The sequence below is a fragment of the Lissotriton helveticus genome, chromosome 6, assembly GCF_964261635.1.
Source record: "Lissotriton helveticus chromosome 6, aLisHel1.1, whole genome shotgun sequence".
Classification (NCBI taxonomy): Eukaryota; Metazoa; Chordata; class Amphibia; order Caudata; family Salamandridae; genus Lissotriton; species Lissotriton helveticus.
In genome coordinates this window covers 1,164,606,601-1,164,628,119 of record NC_136067.1, presented here as the reverse complement: position 1 = coordinate 1,164,628,119, position 21,519 = coordinate 1,164,606,601, and the positions used below count along the sequence as shown (strand labels likewise).

The following is a 21,519-nucleotide window of genomic DNA, read 5'->3' as shown; positions in this document are numbered from 1 at the left end:
TAAGTCTAGTACGAGGGAAGAAGTAAGTATTGTGTAGCATAGGTTTAGTTGTTTTTGCCAAGAATCTACCAAAGGTTTCTTTAGGTTCTAATCAGCTCCATACCTTGGTTTAGAATGAAGGAGGTCTGATATCTCTGTCTCGGGACTCGATTTCCCAACTCCCGGCAAGGGGAGCCGGAAACACTGGAGCTGGATTCTCAGCAGGAGAAAGGCAGCCTCTTGATCAGTGCATCAGCCGGAGAGTCGGCTTCCTTCGGCACTTGCTGTAGCGAGCTTTGTTCGGGCAAGTAGATAGTCGAACTGCTCCGAACTACCGTATCTTGCTAGAGCAAGTGAAGGTATATTTATACCTTGAAGGTGTTTAGGAATACCATAGTTTGACGTAAAGACGGGCATATGAACGTCAGGAAAGAACCCCTAGGTAATAGTTGTTCTTTGTAAAGTAAGTGAGTTATTGGACAAATCAATATTCAACCAAGGGGAAGTTCCCTAACTGCTTAAGCTGGTTTTCCAAGAAATTGTTGTGATGTTTGGTACAGGTGGAAGTAGCCATGCCTGTATTTGGGTAGCATGGGCTACGCCTAAATAAGGGCTTGATTTCTATGCCTATATAAGGGCAATATGAATTGTACCTATAAAAGGGCATGAATCGGTAAAATTCACTCGGAGCTCAAAACACCATACAACAATATCAGCCCAGACCCCCATCCTCCGCCCCAGAGCCTTAAAGGAAGGATACATTATAATGACCAGGTTCAGTCACTCAGTAGATGCCTTTGCAAGGGCTTCCAGCAGAGCTTCTAGGGCGGCCCGTTGTTCCTTCTTGACCACTGTGGGGTCCGGACGCTGGATGGGACATTGACGTCTCTGCTGTTGCCATGTTGGCCTACCATCATTGGGCCCAGGGTCCTCCCCCTCCCCCTCATCTGCGTCCTCCGGAAGAGTGATCCCCAGCAGTTTGCTCGCCTCGGACAGGGAGTGGAGTTTGTACAGTTTGCCATCGTGCCGGAAGACCAGGTGGAACAGTAGGCCCCAGGAATAGGTGATGTTGCGTTGGCAAAGGGCCTCAGTGATGGGCTGAAGGTTCTTACGTTTCTGGAGTGTGATGGCAGCAAGATCTTAGTAAAGGGTGGGCATCTGATTGCGGAAGGAAATCTGCCGAAGCGAGCGGGCTTTACGGTAGATTTCTTCTTGGACACAGACCAGGATATCAGCTGGTGGTGCCGTCGCTGCTCTGGGTGGGCCCACCCTATGTGCACGGTCTAGCTTCCGTTCAGCGTCGAGTGGGTTGCCCAAGATATGGTTGAAGAGCTCTCGCACATATGTACATTTGTTGACGCCCACCCCCAGATCCTGATGTTGTGGCGGTGGGAGCGATTCTCGAAGTCCTCCAGGTGGGACTGTACATTGACCTGTTGCTCGTGTATTCGGATTACCACCTGCTGCATGGCCGCCAGCTCATTATCCCAGGCATCGCTCTTGTCCTCCAGGGTCGCCACCCTCTCCCTCACGTCGTCCACATCTTTGTGGATGTCTATGATCTCCGTTGTGAGATCGCGCTTTACGGTTTGAAGGTAGTCTCTCAGGGCAGCGAATAGGGATTCCAAAAAGGCCTTTGTCACTGGTAATTCTGCGGAGGCAGCCATCTGCGCCGTCGTTCTCGGCTGTTCCGTGTTCCCGTGTCCTCCTCCCTGTGCTTTAGCGAATAAGTCCTTAAGCGATTTTTCTCTGGTGACCGACTGGTCTTTCCTACCCCTGGTGGATGTCATACTCAGCAGCCTCGCAGCGCTGGTTCCAGGAGCTAGGGGGTGGTCTAGGGCAAAATCTTGGCAGAACAAGGTCAGCAACCTCAGCGAATGCACACTGTCTCTCCAGGGTCAAATCTGGGAGCGCCAACAGCGAGTCACTCTGTGTGTAGGGACGTACCCAGCAGCGGGCAGTCGGGTCCCTTGCGGAGGCCAAGGCGTCCGTGCTGTCAGCGCCCGGGGAGGGCCGTGGCACTGTGGAAAAGGTCAGAAGGAAACCGGGAGGCAAAGACCGGAGGTACTCTTGTATACGTTGCCACCCCAGGGGGGGTGGTAGATTGGTGTGGGGGCAAAAGCCAGGACAGAACTCACCACCACAAACCCAGCGTAGAGGAGTGCAAGGTGTCCCCACCAGTATTGAAAGGACCAGCACGTCGTAGGGCCTGACAGTAAGGGGCCAGATCCAACACGTCTCCCGCAGTCCCCTCCAGCAGACCCCCTCTCGCGGGCCATGACCAGGTGCGCAGTTAAAGGCCTAGAGCTAAAGAGTGTCCACGTTGTGGCGTAGGGCATTCTGGGTGCCTTCAGAAGGCCTCAAGCAGGCAGGATCACAGCAGGCCTCTATCGTCTAGTTGTAGGGGATATCACTTCAGCCGCTGCGGGCCCCTCGCCTAGCATGCCGCTACCAGATCGCCAGGATTACCCCCACCAATCTAGCCTCCGCGTGAGCCAAACGCGGGCAGGGTGGTGGAGTTGGCAGGCCCGAATCCACTAGGAGTGCAGTAGTGAAGCAGGGAGTCCCTCAATGGGTAGGCTGGCACAGCAAGATCCGCATGCCAGCTGGTGGCCTCAGGGCTCCCTCTGTAGCTCTTCGTGGGTCACCACCGACACCGCTGAGTGATGGACGAGTGTCAAAATGGCACTGCCGGAGCCAGCCTCCGCTCCCGCACCAGGTCCCCACCGAAGGGGGAACCGGCCCAGTGGCTCACAAGTGAGGCTTTTTAATGAGGCAGGCTGAGGCAGGGTCCCCACCCCCCCCCCCCCGGAAGGCACAGGTCAGGGCATCCATCTGTAGGCCCACACTCAGGGTCAGGGTGTTGCGTGCTCAGGTGGGCCTGTGCTGTGGCTCAGAGGCCCCGGGCTGGATGCAGCGGTGGTAGCAACAGTCAGGGAGGTTGAGACTCACTGCAGAGAAGCACTTGGACTGCACTCAGGGCGGAGGACGCGGCAGGCACCTGAGGATCGGCTCCACCCTCCGCCGAACCCGGAGTGCATGGGTGATCCCTGACAGCCCAGTTCCGGCTCTCGGGGGTCCGCTGCCCGAGGCAAGAAGGTGTCGTCGGCGCCGCCATAGTCGATCGCCTCCCCGGTGCACCGCTTCCAAGACCAGCACGACGAGGAGGGATCCGGGTTGCAACCGGAGTCCTCGACCAGTGCCAGCAGCTTGGTGGCAGGGTGCAGGCTCAGCAAGCATCGTCTCGGTGGCGCCACATCCTCTTGCCATCTCTACACCGCCAGCGGGACACCAAGGACACAGGGTACGGCAACAGAGTGCTGAAGCCGGCCCCAGGTTAGTGCTGACCTCACCTGGGTGGTGGGATCGATGTTTTGTCTCCTTCCGTGCTATGGAGGTCTCGTGCTAGATCTAGGTGGCCGGAGGAGAGGCGGCGAGGCACATCTTATCTCGCCGTCATCTTGGCCACGCACCCTCCACTGATGCTTTTTAGAAGTGGTTTGTATGTTGGAAACGGACGCTGATATTGGGGTCGATTTGAATAAATACAGGGGGAGAGGAGAGTTCTATTGAAAAAGTAAGAAGTTGCTTTTTTGATAGTCTATATTTTTTAAATTTACATTTCTCTCTTTCTTCTTCAACTGCAATTTCAAACATATTTTCTCCCTTACTTCATACCCTACTAGTGTTGGTCAAGATTGTGACCCGCTCTTTGAATGTTTCTTAAAGATAGTAAAACAGGGAAGGGATGGCCTGGCTCAGTAGAGGGAAGATCTTCAAGCACTACCAACTCTTCTGAGAATAAGGACGCAGACAGTATATTTGCTCCAATTTATCTTATATATATTTTGTTTTTTAATTATTCTTAGACTAAGATCTTACTCTCTGGGACGCCTTATTTTTTCCACCTAAACTTGCTTCAGTCATTGTATCCATGGCTTTCACTTGCAATTCAGAGGCTGCTTGTCTTGGGTACAGGGACTAGGCAAAAATAACTTTGAATTTTGCCTGGCGAATTATAGCGTATAGTAAGGGAGCCAAGATTGCAGATACAATTTCTTGGAAATAGTCTGAGTAATGTGCTGGTTTGGAAAATAATTTCAAAATAGAATACTAAATTCTACGTATTACTTAAAAAGTCCGAGTTCAACATAATCTCCTGGTAACGTAGAGAAGTGGTAAGGGGAAAATCTGTAGTATTAGATAATGTTCCAAAGCAATAGCATAACTTGTTGTGCTACAAAAAAGAATAATTTTTCCTTAGCTTTTTTACTGTTGATGGTGCATGAAATTCTATGTCGATATCGGGTAATGTAAATTTCAGAGGAATTAAACAGAAGGATTTTCTACAAGACATTAATTTGTATAAGTAGAGTAAATCTCTTTCAGTCAGTCAGTCTAGGACAAGTTGCCTACTGGGAGTGAACCACTGCAATATTAGGTTTACATTTTACAAAGACACTATCTCAGTGGGTGTGTTTCCATTTTTGTGTGTTTCCATTTTTTCGAGCAGAATCAATAGCATTTGTAGCTTACTTCAGCTCAGGCAAGAAGGCTATAAACTGGTGGTAACACCAGCAAATAAGACTGCACAGAGAGATGTATTCCTATCTCCTTTTGTACAAGGAAATGGAATTTGTCGTCCGAGCATAATAGTTTGGCTAAGTAATTTCTTCATAGTCATTGTCTTAGTGGGTCTGGGTTTCAGAATACTTGATACAATCAGTCAGCCATTCAAGCAATTAATCAATCCAGGAAAGATGGATTTCCTTTTTAGGTTTCACCTGCACAGCGCTTGGCAGTGTTTGATAAAGCTATTGTTTTTAATATAAACTTCAAAGGGACCGGCTCTTCTCTTTCCTGGCTTCTCATTGGTTCCTGTACGTGTCACTTACCTTACCCTCCATTTCTATTGGCTGTAGCATATTTTCCTACATTTACCAATGCTTGTTCCTCATCTGCTTCTCTTATCAGTTTCCAGCTGCCGAAATACTGTTAACAACCGCTTTGGTGGCACTATATTTTCATAAAGTTTACTCTAGCAGCAAATTTATTTAACAATTTATCATTCTGAAAGATTAAGTGATTTACATAGAATCACTGGATGGTGCACACGCCGCCGAGATTTCCAACTGGATCCCCAGCTCTCGAGTCAGCAGCTCTGGCCACTGCACCACATCCTCTCCACTCCCTTGTTATCTGTCAGGAGGCTCTTTCCTTCTTCAGGACGACGATTGATAAAAACAGCTCTTTATTTATTACATAGGCGAAACCGATGCATTACCAATGCTTTTTAGTACAGGTGATGCCAGTACTCCTAGAGGGGGACAATAGCGATCCTTTTTGTTGTTACTGCAATCCCCCTCCTCCCAGTTTCAATTTGGTGACCAAAAAACACAAGGTCTGCGGCAGGGAACAATTACACTAGGCAGAGTTCTCCAGTGCTTCAGCCAAGCAATGACTGGCACCCAGTATCAGTCCCTCCCAACAGACCTCAACAACCCTCAAAAGACCAACTTGTATGGAGGCACTGAAGGCTGGTCCTGCTGCTCTCCAGCCCTTGCAGTGATACATTTTTAAAGTTTTGGTTGTTATAATGACATTTAGGTGATGTAATTAGGAATAGTGGCAGGTTTTGTAATGTTGTTAACAAACCATTTTTTTCAAATATTAACAATAGTCCACTGGAATGTAATATTCTGGAAGAGGAGTGGCTTAATCATTTCAAACATATATATGGGGATCAGGGGGATCATGGACCCTCAAGTACACCATATGTAGTTGAGAACTACACTTTAGTGTTTACTGATAAGGACGTAGCGGTGGCCATTGACCAGATGTCAAGCAATAAAGCACCTGGACCGGATGGTGTCCGTCGGATCTTTTTAAAACTAATGTATTATTATGGGCTAATTTACTAGCAAATGTTTTTAATACGGCCTGTGAATTTGGCCGGCCACAATCTTGGTCTCAGTATGTTATAGTTCCGGTCTTCAAAAAGGGAAATAGAGGAGAGCCACAATGTTATAGGCCAATTTCACTGATAGATTCTGCAGTGAAGGTTTTAGGAAGAGTTGTCCTTGGCAAACTCACTGACTGATTAAATTACACTAATATCCTCTCAAATTTACAGTATGGGTTCAGGAAAGGGAGAGGAACCATGGAACAGTGTCAAAATTTGTTTTTATTGGCTGAGAAGTACACGATTGCGAAGAAAGGTTCACTCCATTTGGCATTCATGGACCTTTCCTCGGCCTTTGACAGAGTAAATTGATCCAAATTATGACATTTGTTATTAAAATTAGGTTTGGACAAGAATATCGTAAACTTTCTGGCCGATTTGCATAAGGATCTTACAGCCGCAGTGAGATTTGGCCAAAAAGGCAACCTTACACGAGGCATCTGTATTATTAAAAGAGTCAGACAGGGATGCAACTTAGCTCCACTTGTATTCACTTTATATATTAACAACCTTGATTCAGTTTTGATGGGAGAGAGTAGGGACATCCCATGTGTGGGGGAGAGGCGAATGAATTCCGGCTCTCCTATGCGCGAACGATGCTGCCTTGATAGCTAGAACAGCAATTGGCCTACAGAATCTTTTAACTACCTTTGCCGATTATATGAAGTCACTGGTCCTTGATGTTAATTTCTCAAAATCTCACACAATGATTCTGGGTCTTAAGCCTAGGAAACCCAAGACTCTTTTTTGTGAAGGTAACGTAATATCACGGGTGACCTTGTTTACATATTTAGGAGTTTTATTTGATGAGAGGGGTACATGGGTACCACAAATGAAAGCAAAAACAAATGTAATGGCCAGATCTTCCCTGGCTCTCCTTGACTTTGCATTGCAGAATAGGAGCAAAACCAATGCAAGCAATGCTAAATATATACAGGGCCAAATGTATTACCATAGCAAGCTATGGCTCTGACCTTTGGGGATACAGAGAAGTTAGGGATATCCAAATAGTAGAAAAGAAATTCCTAAGAAATGTGTTATCTGTGCCACAGTCAACATCTTCTTATATAATTCACCAAGAAACCAGTCTAGGTTTTATATCAGACCTAATCGGTATGGCACCTTTACTCAAGTGGATAGGAATTTGGATAAACCCAGAGCTAGGGATGAACCATGAAATTATTTGCGATTGCCTAGCAATTGATCATGCAGGCTGTATCCCCTGGATGAGCTATGTGAAAAGGCTCGCCACTTGTTTAGGAAGGCCAGAGTTGTTCATTTCTCTAGAAAAGATGCTAGAGGCGGATTTGATTTGGGTTAAAAACACATACCTGCAGGTGTCACAGACAGATAGAGAGGCAAGGGAACTAAAAAAACCATTAGTGCGGACACATCAATTGTTATCCAGTTCATGTGCAATGGAACCCCTATCTAAGCATAGTAACTAATCAGCACCATCGTTTCTCTCTAATGATGTTTAGATTTAATCAATTACATCTACTTCTTGCAGGACCAAAGGGATGGAAAAAGATTGAGGACCTGGGTGTCTGTGCGTGTGATAATGTTTCCACTCAGGACTCATTGCACTTTGCTTTATTCTGTGAGCACTTTAGGCACATCCGGAACCGGTTAATTTGACCTATTTTAAGGGGTAAAGGATTTTTACAGGCTAGACCTGCTTTTATATACTTGCAGATGCTGACTAATGTTTGGGAATTTTTTAACATAGCGAGTTTTCTGACAGCAGCGGTCAGAATACAGAAAAAGAGAGGGATCAATATGAATTAGATCATTTTTAACTATTGTGAATTTTAATTATTATACCATGAATTGCTTTTCTGCAGATGCTCTAGATGCAATTTTCTACCCTGTTGGTGTTTGTGTAATTGTAGTAAATAATGTGTTTTATGTAGGATGCTGTCATGGTTTTAATTAACCGAATAAAGTGAATTTGACTGACTGACTGACTTTTAGGTGGCACGTGGATAACATGCACTGAAGGTCAAATCTTGAATGTAATTATAAAATTGTTTATCTAGTGTGGAGGCGTTCAAAGAATGTAATATTTTTTCTCACAATACACCTGACAAGAAGTGCGAACATGCATTTGATTTTTTACAATATGTTTTGTAACAACTGGTCGATTGGGGACTTCTTTGCTTTTTTACGAATTTATATGTCCCCACCCCAAATGTTTTTCAATGGGCATGTCCTCCTAATAAAATGTCTGAATGGTCAGGTTTGCTAAGCGTCATACAATACAAACGGGTATTCAACAGTCAATGCCACAAGTAACAGTAAAATCTGTGCAGAGTGTGGAGAATAGCCATAACAACACATGCTTCCACCGGAAGCTGATAAACAGGAGAAAAGAATCACTTAATACCTTGTGATGAGTAGTATTCATCAGAAGGTATTCTACATGTGCCCGGGTTTCAAAACTCTAATCGCTTCTACTGGTTATTCTGGGTTTTTGACTAATCAGTCGTCACTGAGGCTGAACTTCTCTTGGCTTTCCGGACACTCTTGGGCAATTACCTGCATTACCATCTTGCTTCCGAGGACCTGCTAACACTTGGACACCAACGCCGATCTTGGGGCAGAGGAGCAGTGTTACCTCGCGGGCGGGACTGCGAGGACCAGCCTGCACAGCGCCACCATCAACACTGCAGCTGGGGCCTCTTCCCGTCCCCTCCTCCCAGCAGCTGATAACGGCTCGCGGCCCCCGCTTCGCGAGTGCCGCTTGCAGCCGGTCACTGAGGCTGAACTTCTCTTGGCTTTCCGGACACTCTTGGGCAATTACCTGCATTACCCTCTTGCTTCCGAGGACCTGTTAACACTTGGACACCAACGCCGTTCTTGGGGCAGAGGAGCAGTGTTACCTCGTGGGCGGGACTGCGAGGACCAGCCTGCACAGCGCCACCATCAACGCTGCAGCTGGGGCCTCTTCCCGCCCCCTCCTCCCAGCAGCTGATAACGGCTCGCGGCCCCCGCTTCGCAGGTGCCGCTTGCAGCCGTCACTGAGGCTGAACTTCTCTTGGCTTTCCGGACACTCTTGGGCAATTACCTGCATTACCATCTTGCTTCCGAGGACCTGCTAACACTTGGACACCAACGCCGATCTTGGGGCAGAGGAGCAGTGTTACCTCGCGGGCGGGACTGCGAGGACCAGCCTGCACAGCGCCACCATCAACCCTGCAGCTGGGGCCTCTTCCTGCTCCCTCCTCCTTGTATATAATTGTAGGCTATCCCGCGAATCGCGGGACGAGCCGGGCTAAGCCCGGGCAAAGGGCGGGCCGTCTAAAGCCGTCCAAGGACGGTAGAGGCCGGGCCCCGTCTCTTTAAAAGTTTGGGTTAGGATTGCGCTTTGTAGTTAGAAGGATACTGTTGTACTGATTATTCCCGGTATTATGGTTCTCCGGTCAGGAAAAGGGAGAAAGGTGACGGTCACGACCACCGATGGGGCAGTTACCGGGACGATGGATCAATTTCTAACGCGTGCAACGGCAATCTTAGAGAAAGAAATAGCCCTGACAGAAAAAAGATTTTCCCTAGACTTAGTAACAGGAAAGCGCTCGTCCTTGGGCGCTATAGGGGCTGCCGTCTCTCCTAACCCACATTTCCCTGACTTAACAGCTGCCCAACGCCCAGAAACAGGCTCTATATTGGTAGAGCCGGACTCAGTAGACATAGTAGAGGCTACCATAAATTCAACCATGATTAGCGGACTTTCTGGGTCCCCTTCTTTACATAGCAGTTCCCTACCTATCCCTGCTACACTTAGTCCCCTTGTAAAAACCCCTAACTTGGCTGTAAAAGATAACAACAAATCTAGGCCCAAATTAAACAATAATAACGGTAAAAGGAAAAGAGAGGGTGCTTCCCAGACGGGGAATATAGCCAAAATCTCTAAAATAACCCGCCCAGTGCTAGTACCGAGCACTCAGCATGATAGCCCACCCATGGGGTTCCCCACACACGTTAATCCCGCCTCAGATTATAGCGCAAACGATGAACTTCTGGGTAAAATGGAAATCTTACTGAAATCCTTAATGCTCCCCCTACTAGAACAAACTAGAATGCTTAACAACAAATTAGATCAGTTGGAAAATCTGGTGAAAGCTAACTCCAGTACTCTGAATAGGTTAGTGGAAGCTAAGAAGCCCAACAAGGTACTGTCGAATGTTAGCCAGACCCAGAGGACTCACAGTGCTGTACCTGCAGCTTTTCCCGTCCCAGCTGATAAACCTGTTAATACAATCCCTGCCACTGCCGTGCCCTTGCTCTGTAGCGATACAGTTGCTAGGCCTCCACTGGCAGCCCAGGTTAATCCCACGAAGCCAGATTCACATAAAGTAAAGGTGCAAGCGGATAACAATATGAAGGGTAGATTATTAACACCGGACCTGCCTCCAGAAGCTAACCCCTTAGTGGTTATACTAGCGAGAGTTCCAGTCCTGAGAGAGCATACAAAGGAACCCTTTGCTGCTCTAAAAAATAAGGTAACCAATTGGCTTAACTTAAATAGACCCCTGCCCCCCCATAGTTCGAGCGAGATTGTAATGGTAAGGAGGGTCCCACGGATAGGTAGAACGATTAAAAACATAGAAGGGGATTGTATTGTGGTCACCTTTAGAGACCTTAGAACTGTCTCCCATATACGTGCATGGCCCAACCAAGTACTGGATGCAACTATCCAGTCATTACCATTAACTTACTTTTATCCGCCATACTATGCAGGGGAACCCAAGGGGAGGACCAATGAATGGACACGAGTGGAAAGGAGGGGCGGGAACAGGGGGTAGACCGGTCCCTATGCATATCCCGGATCCCTTCTTTAACTTTAACCATTTCAGCTGCCTAGAGGCAGTAGATTGACTGCATCCTCCGATTTATGAACAAGGAATTCCCAAGGACGAGGAGGGAGCAGAAGAAGTACCCCTGGGCCCTTTAGAGGTGCCAGACTGTGTGCAACCTAACACCATTGAGGATTGTGGTCCTGTTGGAGATAAGGGCCAGGAGGGAGAAGAAGGATTACCCCTGGACCCTTTAGAGTTGCTAGACTGTGTGCAACCTAATACCATTGAGGATTGTGGCCCTACAGGAGTTAGCGGTCCAGAGTCGCACGAATATGCGGATCAGGAAGAGACAAATATCACATGTCATTCTCCTAAGCATTGATGTAGTAGTCCGTCCCCTAACCCAGCAAATATTAGGGCTGTAGATGCCACATACAGGGACAGGGGTGCTATCCCCGAGGTCGGGACAGATAAAGATAGACAAGGATACAACCTAGCAAGCTGGAATATTGCGGGCTGGAATAGCAAAATGGGTGCTCTGGGCTGGAGAGAATTTGTGGAAAAATATGACATTTTATGCCTCCAAGAGACATGGAGTGTAGATGATATCAGCTATGAGGGTTATGTCTCTTTTAATCTACCAGCACAGGGTTCGAATATGGGCAGAGCCAAAGGGGGTCTACTCATTTTGCTTTCTGTTGATTTCCCGGGGCAAGCTATAAGATATGTAATGGTTGGAGGTCACTCCCAATTGTTATGGTTGCGACACAAGAATGGCCGTAATGTTTTATTGATTAACTTTGATAATAATTTGCCCGATTCAATGCGATCGACTGCAGTTATCGAAGTTAAGAAGGCTCTGGATGGGATCGTCCGGGCTAATCGTGTTAATTTTGTATTCATCTGGGGTGGGGATTTTAACATCCCGCTGTGTCCTTTCTCATTAACCAAGGTGTGCGGGATATATGATGATAGAGGAGAAGGTTGTACTCATTTTATACATAGCACCTATGGAGAGTCACTGAATTCCGTCCTCGCAAAATATGATTTGGTTGTGTTACAAACCGCAAGGGATAGAGATGGAAATCCCGTCCCCACCTTTACAGGGAGGAATGCTGCCACGGTCATTGACCATTTGCTGGTCTCAGATGATATTTGTAAGTTTTGCGACACTCCGGTCGTACTGGATCTTGCGATCAGCGACCATAATTGTGTCACAGTAACATTGTTTATCTGGGGTAATAAAGTATCAGCAGCCAAAACTGTCGTTACCGATATTGTCCCATGTAGACCAAACGGCCACAGGATAAAGTGGAAGGGAGATAACTCTGAGAAATTGTTGGTTAAAAAGTGTGGTGGCCTGCCTGCCCGATTTGCATCTCTGTCTGAATGAAAGTACAGATCCCCGGGGCATATTGACTAGTTTTAACAGGATTAACGCCATTGTCGAAAATACCATGACCTCCTCCAAGCATATAAATAGGAAACCAAGGATAGGCTGGTTTGATTCCTTGTGTACAGAGTCACTGCAGAAGCTCAAGAAGGCTCTATCCATTAGGCCCGGAGATAGGTCGATTATTATAAACCTCAGGGCCGCTTACAGGGGGCATTTGAAACGTCGGAAGTTGGAATTGCAGGAGGAAGCATGAGACAATTTAACCAGGGCTGTAGAACTATCGGACAGCAAATTATTTTGGGATACGGTCAATTGCCCCCTTCTGAAGAGTGATGACACGCCAGCCCCTCACTGCCCAAGTTAGTGAGGACACTTGGGTTACTCACTTTGCTAATATTTTCGATCCAGAGAGGGCGGCGGATTCACCATTGGGAGAGGCCGCATTATGGCCAATTGTCCCCCTAAGCATTACTGTACCGGAGGTAGATCTTGCCATTAGGACTAGTAAGGGAGCGAAAGCTCCGGGCCCTGATGGGGTGCCCATCGACCTGTATAAGGCAGATCCAACACTGTGGGGCCTTGTCCTGACTAAGGTCTTTAATGCGGCAGTTATGGAAAGCACCCCACCTACATGGGGTGAATCTGTAATTATTCCGATATAAAAAAAGGGGGATAGGTCGGATGCAAAAAACTACCGTCCTATCTCCCTTTTAGATTCATCACTTAAAACCATGAGCCGGGTGCTGTTGGCCAAGTTAGAAGAGTGGGCCGAGGGTAGTGGTATCCTTGCGCGGTCCCAATTCGGATTCCGAAAGGGCTTGGGAACCGTAGAACAATGTATAAATTTAGATCTTCTAATAGGGAAGTACACTCGTGCTAAGTAGGGCTCGCTTTTTCTCTGCTTCGCTGACCTAAGCAGCGCGTTTGATCTTGTTGATCACGCGCTGCTATGGTCAACCCTATTAGAACAAGGTGCCCCTGCTGGGATCATTTATTTTTTGCCCAGATTATATTCTATACTGACCGTATTAGTGTTAATTTAGGTATTAGACACGGCTATGTCCTTGCGCCCCTTCTTTTCTCACTTTTTATCAATGCAATAGACTCTGAGCTCAAGCAGGTTAATTCTGATGCCCCGCTCGTAGAAGGCCAGGCTGTACCCATTCTGCTTTATGCCGATGACTCAGTGCTCCTATCCAGAACTCCTTGCGGCTTACATAGACTGATGGATAAGTTTGCGGGTTTCATTAAAGAAAAAAAACTAAAAATCAATAATACCAAAACATTCATCATGCCATGTGGAAAGAAAATGAGGAAGTTGAAATCTTTCCATATAGAGGGTCAAAAAACAAATTTTGTTATCTGGGTATAACATTCAGTAGTAACGGTATATGGTCACAGGAGATATCCAATGTAAAAGCTAAGATGTCTAAAAGCGCCTATGGAGTTTTTAAATTTGCAAATAAGCTTGGCGACCGTCGTATATATGATATGCTACACATATATCGCTGTAGATGTGTTGCAATTGCGCTCTACGGATCCGGTGTTTGGGGGCACTGTCGACACGGGGATTTGCAAATCGAAGAAAACAGCTTCTTAAAAAGACTGTTATGTTTGCCTATGTCAGCTTCCACTGTGATAACACACCAGGAATTGGGTCTGGAGTTTTTATCTGATTTAATTTGTCTAAGACCATTGTTGGTGTGGAGAGCAATCTGGCATAAGAAAGAAACTAGTTTTACGAGGAGTATTATTAGTGACTGTCTCCGCCTAGACAAAAGCTCATTGATCCCTTGGATTAATTACGTTGTGACAACTACCAGGGATTTATTTAACTTCAATCTCCTGGAGGATCCGGAGAGCCTTTCCGATATTCCAAAGAAAGAGCTTAAGTGCTTTTATCTACATAAGAAAGCTCAAGCGCGTAGAGACGCTACTATGTTGTCAACCATTCCTCAGTACTACTACTCCAATAGGGGCACATCTGGCTTCCCCAAATATTTAAAGATAGTCACCAGACCATCTCATCGTTTTGTTCTTATCAGATTAAGATTGGGAATTGCCCACCATTTGGTGGCGTTTCCTCTTATGAAAAATTACCCCTCTATACCATGTCCATGCGATGGGGTCACTAAACAGAGTACTATTCACTTTTTATTTCTGTGTGATCTTTATAAGCACCTTCGTATTGCCTACCTAAAACCTTTATTTTTAAAAAGAGCAATTACAACGGTAAAATCGGCAATGAGGTTGTTATTCTCCTTAGATGATCCCGACATTTGTTTTTTTACAGCTCTGTATATCCCGAAATCTATGGCTGCAAGGAAAAGTATGATTTTTTAATCATTTTGTATTTTTTATACTATCGAGCTGCATCAAGTCTGTAACCTTTTTAACCCTTTTAATTTTTAACGATCTATTCTGTTAATTTTTATGGAGCAACTTTATCAGAACTTACTAATATGAATATATATGAATATATTTTGTACGCTTTTAGGATTGTCTTTTAAATAATCGAATAAAGCTTTGAAACTTGAACTTGACTAATCAGTGATTTGCTCTAGAATCACACTATGCATAGTAGATCTGGGTCATGTTCTCGTATGACAATGGCTACGATCTGGTCATGTCACTCTAGATTTTTAAACAATCACCCCTCTTTTACCAACAATATACTGCAGATCTTATTAACTTACCTTCTGAAGTTCGTTCACGTACTGAGAGACCATACATGGTGACAAAACTGTGAACTCCTCAGTTTTTGTAGCAATGTGCGCATACATCCTCTCCACAAGTTGTGCACATTTCACTACAGCGTCAAAATTAGATACTGCTCCTAGAAGATCATTTGCAAAATTAAAAACATAAAGATCAACCAACAACTCCTATATCAGATTGACATCAATTATGTCTAAAACAGTTCAAAAAACGTTACATGTCTTAAATGATACTGTTTTGAAAAACAAATTAACAACCATTACCTTTCTTGTTTTTTAGGAAGAGCATATCTATTTTTAGTACAGGGAGTCATTATTTGTCTGAACCACAAAGAACAGGTCTCCGGACAGTACAGCGCACACAGGGATCCTTCTATTAGTGCAGGTAAGAAACCGTGGCACAGTTGGGGTTTTTCTGAAGAATTAATTCACGATGTGGAGGGGGGGCACTTTTCAACAAGAGGACAGGGTTTAAGACTGGTCAGGTAAGATTAGGAAGAAGGGGGTCACTGTACTGTGGTTTAAAGGCGGTAGTTTACTGGGGTGTACTTGTAAAAAAAAAAAATCATGGAACAATGTACTTTAAATTGAAGTGTGGCAGACATTTTATACTGAGGTAGAGCACAAGAGATGATAGCATAGCAAGGAAGTGAGGAGCAAAGGGTAAAGGATAAAGCAGATAGAAGACTTCCCCTAGCAGTATTTAATCCACAACCATTAGATTTTGCTTCCAAGAGCTCAAGCCTCAGAGGCATGACACGAGTTGGTGATGAGCTGGGTGTGGACATTGAGGACACAAGTAATCATGAATAGAAAAGGATTGGTCACAAAAGGGACATACATCAGACCCAACAGTGGTCTTTTTGACGGGGAGGCTGGTGAATCCTTTGCTTTCTCATTGAAATTCATGGTCTGTAAAATGTATGCAAATATTTCATAATATTTACTGGGTCCGATTAATCTACATTTGAATAGAATACATGCAAATCTATATATATAAAAACTAATGTATGTCTGGCTGTCTGTCTGTCCTTTATGCATTACTACACCATTCATCCAATCGCCATGAAGCTTTGGGAAGTTGTTGAGTACACTCCCGCGAAGGTTTCTTTAAATATCGGCCCCCCCAGGGCCCTCATAATCTTTTGATAAACGTTTACAGTTTCCGGTGCAACTCGCTTTTGCAATGACCATCAACAAAGCACAAGGACAATCGCTGCAAGTGTGTCGACTAGATTTGGAGAATCCGTGCTTCTCACATGGACAACTGTATGTGGCCAGTTCATGCGTCGGAAAACCTACTGATTTATTCGTGTACGCACCAGACGGAAAAACAAAAAATATCGTGTATCCACAAGCACTCAAATAAATAAATCGAATTAAAACGACACTTTGAAATGTTTTCCATATTAAAATGAACAAGTTTCTATAACAAGCATTGGCATAGCCAATAGGTCTCGCTTGTGGGACCTTATAATTATTTTGTTTTGCAGCACAATATCCTTGTAACTAAATACTTTTAAGGTCCCACAAGCGAGACCTATTGGCTATGCCAATGCTTGTTTTAATAGTTTGTGTTTTGTGGGGTTCACAACACCTTAAAGGGAAGCAAAGAGAAGAACTTGAAATAGAGGGTCGTGTGTGATGTGACTGACAGAGGGAAGGGGGGACACACCACAGTGGCAGACAAGTGAGGAGGGGAGATTGGGAGAAAAGAGGGAAGGGGAGGTGAAAATTCAGAGCAAATTCAACTAGAAAAGTGTTATGGCCGATGTAGCAGGGCGGTGCGTATTCTTGCGTGTGGTGTCGAACCTTGCCGGACACCTGAAATCCCAGCTCTCCCACCTGAGCGCAGTGTGTGATCCTGGGTTAGCATTCCCGTTGATGGCAATACCTTATCTCCCCAGATTGGGAGGGCTTAACAAGTTTACCATCTAGTGTGAAGGAAAGTATTAGCACTTACTTGTAAATAGGTTTGGCATTATGTTATCAGGGAATAATTCTGCCGCTGAAAACAGGGAGGGCTAAGGCAAAACGGACAGATATATTGATTTTACCGCTTTTCACTGTACACAGCACTCGGTTATTCTTACCGATAGCTTTTTTTTCTCTCAGTTGCTCTGGGTTAAAATCGGGTTTTAACTTTCTTTTCTGGGGCAAATAATACCACCGTTTTCATTTTTCAAGCTAAGAATTGGACAATTATTTATTGACTATATCAGCTGCTGGGCAACATAAGCAGCTGCTCCCCTCTGATTTACTTGGGATCATTTTGTAGTTTTATAAAGCGCTGAAAGTGCACGGCCATTGCCTCACGGCGCTGAGGTCCTGCTGTTGTATTGCGGTTGGATTGCAGTGGTTAAGCGCTGCCCGAGCTCTTGGTTCCACGGTGGCAAGCCCCTCGGCCCGGTATGTAAGAGAGCCCTGCGGCTTGTTTGACCCTTAAAGCGATTCATGATACAGCGCCAGAGCGCACGGAACTGTTTCTAGGCGCTGAAGTGGTGTTATCGTGACCCATCGCACTGCTGCTTCTTTGTACCAACCTTGGGAAGATGAGAGGCTGAGTGCAGCAGGTTGGTTCGGACTACACCCTGCACTATGCTATTTTGCGTAGTGTCAATCTCAGCTCTCGACATCGTGCGCTTTGTGCAGGGTGAATGTTCACGAGGAGGGGGCCGGAGAGATCCCTACAGTCTGCATTCCGAGGTTGGTGTCTGTTCTCCGGGTTCAGTGGGTGTCTGTGCTTGACGGTCCTGGCTGCGCCGATAAATTACAAGTGAGCATGTTACAAAAGCAAACGTTACGTTACATGAGACAATAGTGACATCTGGGTTAAAATCTGGTTTTAACTTTCTTTTCTGGGGCAAATAATACCACCGTTTTCATTTTTCAAGCTAAGAATTGGACAATTATTTATTGACTATATCAGCTGCTGGGCAACATACGCAGCTGCTCCCCTCTGATTTACTTGGGATCATTTTGTAGTTTTATAAAGCGCTGAAAGTGCACGGCCACTGCCTCACGGCGCTGAGGTCCTGCTGTTGTATTGCGGTTGGATTGCAGTGGTTAAGCGCTGCCCGAGCTCTTGGTTCCACAGTGGCAAGCCCCTCGGCCCGGTATGTAAGAGAGCCCTGCGGCTTGTTTGACCCTTAAAGCGATTCACGATACAGCGCCAGAGCGCACAGAACTGTTTCTAGGCGCTGAAGTGGTGTTATCGTGACCCATCGCACTGCTGCTTCTTTGTACCAACCTTGGGAAGATGAGAGGCTGAGTGCAGCAGGTTGGTTCGCACTACACCCTTCACTATGCTATTTTGCGTAGTGTCAATCTCAGCTCTCGACATCGTGCGCTTTGTGCAGGGTGAATGTTCACGAGGAGGGGGCCGGAGAGATCCCTACAGTCTGCATTCCGAGGTTGGTGTTTGTTCTCCGGGTTCAGTGGGTGTCTGTGCTTGACGGTCCTGGCTGCGCCGATAAATTACAAGTGAGCATGTTACAAAAGCAAACGTTACGTTACATGAGACAATAGTGACATCTGGGTTAAAATCTGGTTTTAACTTTCTTTTCTGGGGCAAATAATACCACCGTTTTCATTTTTCAAGCTAAGAATTGGACAATTATTTATTGACTATATCAGCTGCTGGGCAACATACGCAGCTGCTCCCCTCTGATTTACTTGGGATCATTTTGTAGTTTTATAAAGCGCTGAAAGTGCACGGCCACTGCCTCACGGCGCTGAGGTCCTGCTGTTGTATTGCGGTTGGATTGCAGTGGTTAAGCGCTGCCCGAGCTCTTGGTTCCACGGTGGCAAGCCCCTCGGCCCGGTATGTAAGAGAGCCCTGCGGCTTGTTTGACCCTTAAAGCGATTCACGATACAGCGCCAGAGCGCACGGAACTGTTTCTAGGCGCTGAAGTGGTGTTATCGTGACCCATCGCACTGCTGCTTCTTTGTACCAACCTTGGGAAGATGAGAGGCTGAGTGCAGCAGGTTGGTTCGGACTACACCCTGCACTATGCTATTTTGCGTAGTGTCAATCTCAGCTCTCAACATCGTGCGCTTTGTGCAGGGTGAATGTTCACGAGGAGGGGGCCGGAGAGATCCCTACAGTCTGCATTCCGAGGTTGGTGTCTGTTCTCCGGGTTCAGTGGGTGTCTGTGCTTGACGGTCCTGGCTGCGCCGATAAATTACAAGTGAGCATGTTACAAAAGCAAACGTTACGTTACATGAGACAATAGTGACAGTTGTGCAAGTATCAAGAGCAACAAAATACAAGAGGTAGCAAACGATATGCAATAGCATATCTGAGGGAACACGGCCTGGGGGAAGCTGGCTGGGGAGGGGGAGGAGAAATGAAAGGAAGGCTGTGTTTGCGGGGAGAGAGAGGGGAGGTGCTGGTGTGGGAGGGGGGGAGGTGCTGGTGTGGGAGGAGTGCTGCTACGGCAAGGCTGTGTTTGCGGGGAGAGAGAGGGGAGGTGCTGGTGTGGGAGGGGGGAGTTGCTGGTGTGGGAGGAGTGCTGCTAGGGGAGGAGAAGCCCTGGCCGTGAATGCTCGTGCATGTTGACGTGAACTGCAAGAAAACGCCGGGCTGAAACCCCTTAGTTTGAAGAGGATTTTGCCGACATGAATTCGATCCTATCCATTCCTTGCGGAATGGGACAGGCTCGACCTAAAAATGACACAATGCAAATTGAATGTTATCATAACAAGTTTCCTGGAATTTCCTTTCTTCTGAGATGGCAGCAACGCGCGACGGGTAAGCTAGTTCTCACTAAAATATACAAATACATGACACACTCCAATGGGTGTATTTATTTATCAGTTCTTTTCAATCTGTACGACTTATAACATCACACCCAAGTTCCTCACAGGAACTCATTGTTAGAAAGTTCATTAAAGAGCTGAATGTATTGCAACAGTCTGGAAACCAGTGTTCCTTCCCTCCCCCCAAAAAGTGCAACACGCAACTAGTTGTTCGTTAGGTTTTAGTTCTAGTCACAAATCCTTTTAAAGTCCTTTCAGAATACAACTCAGTCAAGAGTGTAGGATGTTGGAGAGAGAGGAAGAAGCTGAGCAGTATAACAGAAAGAATTATTGGCTTCAGTTTTTAAGGTTTCCCTTGAAGAAGGTTAGAACACAACTCAGTATCAAACTGGTGAAGGAAAGGCTTCAGGAAGAAATGTTAGAGATGATTAAGGGACCCGGAGGGCTATGCGAAGTTTGAAGTAAGAGACTTGCTCCAGAGAGCACTGAAAAGCATAGATTGCGACCCTAAGCTCTTTTTTATATGCCTACATTAAACTCATCCTTTACCAAGGAAACATGGAAAATCAAGAACCTATATGATTGCACATGATATCAAATCTACCCTATGAGAGGTACACAAGGAGGAAATGCTTCATCAGTAGCAATAGATGGACTTCATAAAAGGGTATCTTTTCTGCCAGCACTACGTCTATTTAAACAAAATCTTTTTATTGGATTTTTTGATACTACAACGTGGAACAGTAACAAGGTAGTACTTGGTACATAGTATTTCCAATAATAAGCACAAACATCTTACAATGACTTAGTTGGTAGATTAGATTAAACATAGGATGGTAAATGACACATGTACAATGTTGTCAGGGTAGAGCTACAAGGGAGTTCAGTAGGTTTAGTACCAGCTGACTAACAATAACTGGGCACCGAGAGCTAATGCAACAATCAATATTGCATGTTAACGGAAGGAGCGGGATAAAGGGCATCTAAAAAGTAAACAGGGTAGCACGTAGTGAGACGGTTAACATCAGATAGGACGTTGTAATGGCTATAGTTCTGTAGTGATTAGAGACAGTAAAGTGAGTGCTACTCATATGCATGGACTATCTCTTACAGTGTGACGCTAAGAGGGAGAGACCTGTATTTGCCTAAAAGGATTAAGAGCACGACATCCCACTCAACTGGGATATTCCCCCAGGCCTCCGTTTCGTCACATCGCAGAGCACTGCTCTCTGCTTCAACCCAACAGAGTAATGCAGCATGTCTCACGAGCATGTCAGTGACGATTGTTGTATCTACTTTAGGGTAAGGGCGTGCTTTGCTAATATTAGAGTAAAAAGTGTGGATTATGCACACCTGTGTTTTCTAAGATTAGTCTTGTGACTATATCTGTTCAAACTGTGTTGCGTGAAGCGTTTTACATGTGCCTGCCTGACGTGTGATAAGAACAACAAGCATTTGCAATGCAATAGGTCTCGCTCTTGCGAGAGTTTGAGCTATTCGCATTGTAAATGACAATGCTTCTTATTTATGGGTTTTGAAAACTTGCAAGAGGTGCGTAAACATGCACTCGCTACTTATAGCCTTTGCTTCCGAGAAGCAAGGCTGGCAATAACTGCGCCTCTTTTACTGCCAGCCTTGCTTCTGGTAAGCAAGGACTATCTGTACAAAGTGCGTGTTTACGCACCGCTTGCAGGTTTGCAAAACACATAAATAAAAGGCATAGTCAATTACAATGCCAATAGCTCAAACTCTTGAAAATGCGAGAACTATTGCATTGCAAATACTTCTGCATGTTAAGGATCAGACTTAGTGTGAAAGTCAAAGAGAAATGTAACAAACCCATGTGCAGAATAACAAGAGGAGTGGGGCTAGACCTAGTGACAGGTTCAGTTTTCTTTTTTTCAA

The 21,519-nt window shown here is 45.7% G+C and overlaps 1 protein-coding gene across 1 annotated transcript in view; it reads right to left on the bottom strand.

Moving 5' to 3' along the window:
• The window catches only part of URB2 (URB2 ribosome biogenesis homolog), a 543,562-nt gene that overhangs the window by 43,760 nt on the left and 478,283 nt on the right, over window positions 1-21,519 (bottom strand). The window contains exon 9 of the mRNA XM_078648834.1: window positions 14,833-14,972. Coding sequence (XP_078504960.1) covers window positions 14,833-14,972 — 140 coding nt within the window. The remainder of the gene's footprint in view (window positions 1-14,832; window positions 14,973-21,519) is intronic.